Source organism: Physella acuta, unplaced genomic scaffold (genome assembly GCF_028476545.2).
Source record: "Physella acuta isolate Inbredline_101_S28 unplaced genomic scaffold, ASM2847654v3 ptg000187l, whole genome shotgun sequence".
In the NCBI taxonomy this organism is placed as follows: domain Eukaryota; kingdom Metazoa; phylum Mollusca; class Gastropoda; family Physidae; genus Physella; species Physella acuta.
In genome coordinates, this window is record NW_026731706.1 from 151,654 (window position 1) to 160,000 (window position 8,347).

At 41.4% G+C, this 8,347-nt stretch overlaps 1 protein-coding gene across 2 annotated transcripts in view; it reads left to right on the forward strand.

Annotated features, from left to right (window-relative positions):
- The window catches only part of LOC131936784 (semaphorin-2A), a 136,506-nt gene that overhangs the window by 96,312 nt on the left and 31,847 nt on the right, over window positions 1-8,347 (forward strand). For both annotated transcript variants that reach the window (XM_059293849.1, XM_059293848.1), the window contains exon 4: window positions 4,179-4,278. In XM_059293849.1, the coding sequence (XP_059149832.1) occupies window positions 4,179-4,278 (100 nt within the window). The remainder of the gene's footprint in view (window positions 1-4,178; window positions 4,279-8,347) is intronic.

The following is an 8,347-nucleotide window of genomic DNA, read 5'->3' on the forward strand; positions in this document are numbered from 1 at the left end:
TGTGTAAGGGGGGGGGGAGGTACATAAGTGGCAATACAATTGTCATTGACGCTACAGTGTCAATTTTTTGGTACACGTATAATCACGCAGTGGATATTTTTGTAAATATTGACCCGTCATCCACGTGACCAAGGATAATTTGACCACGTGATTATGTATATATAGTTACTTGTTAATACACGAAGAACAAAACATCACCAAGAAAACATCAACCAAACACCGCCAGTAGAACTTTCCTTGAAAATATCACAAATAAAACACCGCAAAATTACTCCGCCTACATAATATTCTCACGATTGTTATTTTCACATATTTAAAGGCCTTCTCCGAGATAATCAGTGGTTAAATTTCACTTGTACTGTCCACCGAACTGTATCGTATTTATCGTATAAAGTTTAAAATCAAAACTCTCTTCAACTTCAGTACATTAAAATAGTTTTTTTTTTCTAAGCAAGAAAATTCGGACGAGATAAAGTTTTGTACTCGTGATAGATTGTGCTTTACAAATATTTGATTTGGTTGAGATTTGTGGATGAACTGTTTCAGTACTCTGCTAGTCGATGAAACGAATAGTCCGTCTATTTTTTCGTCCGTCTGGAATAACATTTCCCCATCAGACTGGTTGAGTTAGTTTCTGAATAAGTCAGTCTACACACACGCGCGAGTACTGAATGGGGTAGGGCTGTCTTGTTTTTACTGGGATATTTTTTTACTGGAAGGTTTTTTTTTACCTAAAAATAATTTGTTATGAGAGATGAAAACATACGGTATAGGGCTTGTAAGTAGGTCAATAAACAGTTATATGGCTCATGCAGGTTTTATTGAGCCGTAGAACTGTTTATTGACCTACTTACCAGCCCTATAGTGAAGAGCTGGGTTCTACGGGATTAAAAAAATAAATCACGTTTTGCAAGGGGAGGGGGTGGGGTATGGGCTAGCTGTTGAGTATTTTAAAATGTATGCCATTTTCGTTTGATACATAGCGTAGTTTATAATCAAAGTAAACAGTGAAGTCTCCGTTGTGTGATTTTTTTTTATTATAGTCATATGAAATGAGCGGAAATACATGTATTATCAACACAAAGGCTCAACTATCCTCACACTCCTCACTATCTCTCTCTCTTCCTATCTCTCTCTCTCGCCCCACCCTTTCTCTCTCTCCCCCTCTCTCTGGGGCAGGTCTTGATGGCGTCCATTTCCTAGTGACAACACACCCAGGACACCCGCGTACGGGCCCACAGACTCGCCTGGCATTGATGAGTCCCGCTGATACTAAATGTCAAGGTCACAACGGTCGAACTATGCCGTCGGGTTTTCTCCCCCCCCCCCCTCTCCCCTTCACTAGGAACTGTAGTTGCAGCGTCCGTCTCCTCCTCGATTTGGCAACAAACTTTGAGTACGTGTCCGGTGTAGCAGCCGAATGTCCGTTCTCAGACAGCAGACAGCAAGTGTACCCCCATTGTGGATGGAAAACCCCGCTAGTACCGTAATGCTTCTAATTGCCCCTAAAATCTAAGTTGTATCAACTCTATTAAAATGAAAGTAATAGCACTAATGCTTAGAGTAATTCTAAAATATAATATTAATGATAAGCTTATACTAACAACAGTAGCAGTAACCCGGTGTTTAGATTTGAAATCTCTGACTGGTGACGGTAAGGTTACACAACGTGAAGTGAACTCTGACCTGAATTGAAACGATAAATAAAACATGGGGGCGTGGCGAAGGACTGACCATAGCGTGGTCACACTTGAAGGTATCCAACGTGACAAAACCGTTAAGTAAACGTGGCCCAACCTCTTGACGTGACACGTTCTGTTGGTTTTGTGTGAGTGCCTTCTATCCCAGAATTCAACAGAGGCGCGTGAATAATGAATGTTCTAGTCTAAAGATAGGTACCGTAAAACTTGTGTATGTGAGTCTAGTCTAAAGATAGGTACCGTAAAACTTGTGTGTGTGTGTGTGAGTCTAGTCTAAAGATAGGTACCGTAAAACTTGTGTATGTGAGGCTAATTTAAAGATGGGTACCATAAAACTTGGGTGTGTGAGTCTAGTCTAAAGATAGCTACCGTAAAATTTATTTGGCACTAGTCTATTGATAGGCACCATTGTAGTTGTTAGTGGTACTAGCATACAAATAGGCAATATCACAGAAAGCAACTATGACATACTAGTTATGTTAACTATTGCACGTTCGCACCTAGGTCAGGTAAAACAACTATAACTCATAAGCGCGTAGTTTTACAACTCGCTGATCGTGAAAGTCAGTGACCGAGACAGAAGAAAATGATGGTCTCTCGACCCACCTGTCTATTTATTACCTGTTGGGCTCACCTTTAGTGAGGACTTACAGATGGGAGTTATCTCTCTTTCATCCCCGCGACGCTCCTAACCCGAAACAAATTTCTAAAACAAACAAACACACGTAACATAAATTTCCTGTACATATGGTACTGCAACACAAAAAATGGACACGTTTTCTTTGATAGTTACTACATAATCTATTTTGTTAGCTGTTTTCCTGTAGTAAAGGTTGTTGTTTTTTTCCCATCCAATTTAGTGTTCTCAAACACCAGTTTAAAGCATAACTTGTGTATTTATGTTTGTACTCAACCGTCAACAGTACCCATGACTATGTCCCAACTATCTTCATTTCCTTAATTCCTGCGCCTCATCTTTATTTTCCTATCCCTCACCCCCCCCCCTCGTCACCACCCCCCCCCCCCCCATCACTCACCTCCCACACCGCCTTTCATCTTTCTCACCATTTACATAACTCACATTCCTTCAAATTCTTCCCTTCTCCAATCCGCCTCAATTTTCAACGCTCCTCTCCGTTTTACTCTCCTCAATGTTTTCTCATCGACCTCTTATAAAAATTCATTACTAAAATCTTCGTACTCTTTTACTTCTTACGTGCAACCCCTCATCCTCCCTCACACTCTCTTCCATTCCCTCTCTATCCCCCTACCTCCATCATTCCCTCCCTATCCCTTACCTACATCCTTCCCTCCATATCCCTTTACCTCCATCATTCCCTCCCTATCCCTTACCTCCATCCTTCCCTCCATATCCTTTTACCTCCATCATTCCCTCCCTATCCCTTTACCTCCATCATTCCCTCCCTATCCCTCTACCTCTATCATTTCTTCCCTATCCCCCTACCTCCACCCTTCCCTCTCCCCCCCCCCCCCCTTACAACCAACTCCCCATGGATCTATACGCCATGAAATTACCTCCTAACTATCACCAAATCGTCATCTTTACCCTCTCGTCTCGACTATTCAAACCTTTGAGTGCTCTCCTACAGAAGGAAATTATTTATATTTCCCCAAATTGTCCTGTTTACTCTTGAAATATTCGTTTTTCTAAACCTATTTGTCACGTGATTTGAGGCTTGTCATGGAGTTGTATAGTTGGAGATTCGAGTCCCACTATGTTGGGTTATTACACCGAGTAGACACTCAAGATCAATAACTAACCAAAATATCAATTTTTTTTATTCAAAAGTTTAGGTAATTTTTTTTTTGAGGTTATATTTCTGTGACAATTCGGAAAATAGGAGTTGGGTTGGGTAATGGAACAAAATGTAACCGTTGGTTTAGATAGGAGCGTGATTGTTGTTTTTCTGGTGAAGTAGTGTTATAGATAGTAGTGTGGTTGTCGGTAGTTTTGTAGTGTTATAGTTAGATGTGTGGTTGTCGTTTGTAGTGTTATAGATAGTAATGTGTTTGTCGGTAGTTTGGTGGAGACGTGTTATAGATAGTAGTGTGGTTGTCGATTGTCTTGTAAAGTATCGTTATAGATAGTAGTGTGGTTGTCGATTGTCTTGTAAAGTATCATTATAGATAGTAGTGTGGTTGTCGATTGTCTTGTAAAGTATCGTTATAGATAGTAGTGTGTAAACACGTTGTAATGTACGTCGCGACTAAGATATAAATCTTTACCAAGGATAAAATGGTGAAATAGGTGCCCGGTAGTTTGTGCGATATGTTTAACATTACTGAACACAGCGACAACTAAACGTCAACATATGTGACATGGAAAACAGCTACATTAGAAAACGTTACAGTTTGACCACCAGCATGTTAAATATACGTGCACCCCTCCCCCTTTCCCCACCAACAGACATGTGCATTGACGTGTGTCTAACGGGTTCTCACCTTTGTTTATTTCAGACCTTGACCTCAAGCTGTTCCAGGATGGGACCTCACACCCCAAGTACTACCGCTACCTCACCATAGACCTCGAGTCTAACTTCTTGTTCGTCGGCGCCATGTGAGTACTCACCCAGCTGTCTGTGTGTGTTTGGGCGTGCTCGTGTGTATGTGGGTTTATGAGTGAGTGCAAATGTGTATGTGGGTTTATGAGTGAGTGCAAATGTGTATGTGGGTTTAGGAGTGAGTGCGAATGTGTATGTGGGTTTATGAGTGAGTGCAAATGTGTATGTGGGTTTATGAGTGAGTGCAAACGTGTATGTGGGTTTATGAGTGAGTGCAAACGTGTATGTGGGTTTATGAGTGAGTGCAAATGTGTATGTGGGTTTATGAGTGAGTGCAAATGTGTATGTGGGTTTATGAGTGAGTGCAAATGTGTATGTGGGTTTATGAGTGAGTGCAAACGTGTATGTGGGTTTATGAGTGAGTGCAAATGTGTATGTGGGTTTATGAGTGAGGGCATATGAGTTTGTGTGTAAAGGTGTGGCGTGCGTGTGTATGGGTGTGAGGGATTATTTTTCATGAATGTCGCCAGTTTTATGCTGATTGGTTGACAGGTAATCATGTCGTAACCCTAAAGGTCACAGTTGCCGAATTGAATGTGATTTAATTATTTTTAACTAAGCGACTCATTAAAGCGAATTGCTGTTATTTAAATAAAATCCACCACTTCATTGTTTCCTATCCTAATTCGTCAAATGTTAGCTTCTACCTCCATTATAATTTATTGGTCTTACAATAAACATAACATGTAATTAATCAATCTTCCCATAACCCCTAGTACTAGGGTCGTTGGGGCATTACTGTTGATTTTTACATAAATGTTACGCCATCTTTCTCAGTTTTCTGCTGCTTTTAGTAATTATGCGACGGACAGTCCATTCCATTCCTTAATAGCCTCTAATGTCGTCTTTACCAAACATTCCATAGTTACAATAGCGACAGTAACCCAACAACATGGAACTGACTTAATTGCCGGCCAACCCGCCGCCATTATCCAGAAAACATTTAGGAAAATATGTAGTTGCCTCTTTGATCAGCCTTTTTTTTAATGGTATCTTCGTGATATCTGTATAGACGGGCGTAATCTGCGTGTTGCCAGGTTTATTTGATTAGCTTCATCGGGGAGCATGAGGCAGAAAATAATAAGTTAGTTATATTCATGGGCGGCCCCGGGGTATGATTAAGGTGGGGGATGGGGGGAGAGATTTTTGTGATCTAGCGTCCCATGTACACATTAGATCCGCCAATGGATTTACGATAAAAAATATATTATTATTTATAGAGAAAATAAAACGCTATGCCATAAAATGTACTCTACGGTAATGTTGTATAGTTCAAAAATTGTTAAACTGGTTATTTTTTTTAATGAATAGAATGTTAATAACTTAAACAGACAAGTCAAGTCATATGATGTAGCAGGTCCGTAAAACTAGTTTTTTTTTTTACAATGTGGTTGAATCGACCACACGTGGAGAAGGGAATGTGTTCGGATCCCGGATCAAACAAGGCGTATCAGATGTCTTGTTAAGCTTTACGGCTGTTGGTTAGCGCGGTTTACAGCCGGCGAGTTAATAACCGTGGGACAAGCCTTTGATCGATGATTGGCAGAAATTGTGCAGCAAAGCCGACAAGATAAACTGATTGGTTGATTAAATTTGATAGGATTTGGTTTTTGATTGCTTTATTGATGCGCGGCTTTGTGAAAAATGAAGCACATTTTAGATGAGATATTTTACAAGGTAGAGGTATTTTTTGTGGTTAAATTTGTTTGTCTTTGTAGACATGTATATAAAACCCTAAATATAATTACTTAACCAAAACTTCATAAAAAAGTGCTCTTCAACCCAACTGGGCATGATTTAGTGTTATAGAAAGAGTGTGTTACTTGGGTGCGAAATTTATTTTTCCCTTTTCATTACTTTCTTTAATATCCTTCGACTTGAAAGAACAGGCCAACTTTAATTTTTTTGCAAGTAATACGTGCATATCATTTTTCTTTATAACCCCCGCCGCCCATCACCGCCCCCCCCCCCCGCCCCTCCCCACCTCACCGTTCCCTCACCCCCACCCCACGCCACTAGACTGAGTATGTCAGTGTCGACATAAGACTGACAGCTGTCGCGTTAATCCCGTGCCGTGGTCTACCGTTACCCCGGACCTATTTTGATTAGTCGTGTCCGATGTTTCTTGAGCCGTTTGTAAAAGACGTCACGGCGGGACATGATGTGGACGGGACCCGGCCAGGGGGAGGTCGACTCCGGTCACCTCAGGTCAGTCGTGTAGGGCCGGTGGGGGTGTACAGGAAACTCGGCCATGTGTACATGACAGGGTTTGGTCAGATGACTTGGTCAAGACGGACGAGACGCGTCATTATGGTCAGTTGAACACGAGCTTGTCCACGTCGTACTTTGATGTGCTCATTTTTTGGTCTGTCTCAGCTCACGTCAATCAGAGGACTAGGTGGGTGTAAGACAAGCCCGAACATACAACATACTCCATCTTTGTTTTTAACATACACCACACATACACCACAGGTACACCACACACATACCACAAGTACACCACACATACACCACAAACAACACACATACACCGCACGGCACACCACTCTAACACCACAGGCAGACCACAGTATCACCACATATACACCACAGGCGCACCACACAAAACGTCAGGTACCAGACTCCCCATCCACTAACCCAGGCGTATCAGATATACCACCCACTCTATTAATCATTGGATACCAGAATACTACCACTAGTCCTTGCCCCATGTACCATCCGAGAGGCTAATGATCCGCGCTGATAGGTTAGCACTTCTGTCAAGATTACGTAACTGTGAGGAATTGCTAGCCTCACATCACTGACCAACCCACAGGCTACTTGACCAGAATTCACAGACCAGAATTCCTAACCTCACATCACTAGACCAACCCACGGGCTTCTTGACCAGAATTCACAGACCAGAATTCCAAAACTCTCATCACTAGACCAACCCACAGACCAGAATTCCTAACCTCACATCACTAGACCAACCCACAGGCTACTTGACCAGAATTCACAGACCAGAATTCCTAACCTCACATCACTAGACCAACCCACAGACCTGAATTCCAAAGATCACATCCCTTAACCAACCACAGACACGAATTCCCAACAAACAGACATGACATTATTTTTCAAGAATAAATCTCAGCGGAGTATCTTTTCTAATTTGTTTTTGAAATTGGTTTTTGAATTTGATACAACTCCCCCTTCCGTCCTTTCTACCCCCTACCCCCCCCCCCCCCTACCCGACTGTGATCATTTCTCTGGGCAAGCTCTTTGCTTCACCGGTCATTGATCAACCCGCTTAAAATAAAATTGTATTCTTTTTTTCCTATTTCCACTGTATTTTTCTATTTGCCCTATGGGTGATATTTGGGACAGGGTTTTTTTTTTACCCAATCAGCAAGTGGAATCTTTTTGTTGAGAAAACATCTTAGGGTGATGTCACTTCCGTTTCCGCCATGTTTCTAAACATCACGTTCCAAGATTTTTTTTTCGTATGAATGTACGTGTTCTTCAGCTAGATGTTTAGCAGAAATGCTGTGCTATTTCATGGCGCCCAACGTCCGTGTCTAGATTTATTTAAAACGTAATATGGTGAGGTTGTTGGTCTTCTAATCTAGATAGACGTATGTTGTGTCCGTGTAGAAAAGTGAAGGTTGACCTTGTAGACCAAATCTGGACACAATCGTAGATGTAAATCCGATGTTCGAAACAAATCCTAAACGTGTCACTCTGAGCAGTGGAACAAAGATGTGTAATTAAACTATAACATTCATAAAATAAACTATTTTGGTAGGAGGATGAGAAAAATGTTCTAGGCGTACGTGTCCTGGGTTTAAGCCCTTGTGTTTCATCATTTTATTTATGAATATCTTTCTAAACCACGAATCAAGTCAGACTAATTTTAACATCTTTTTCTAATGTGGAATCAGACTCTCTATCGTCCGAATTCGCATCGGCCATCAAACAACATTTAATTACTTATTTATGGGTTCTGGTGTCATATATCATAGCCCAGACATCGAAGACATTCTCTGTTGTGATATGTCTGACCCCAGCCAAAGTGGAGACCTCTGT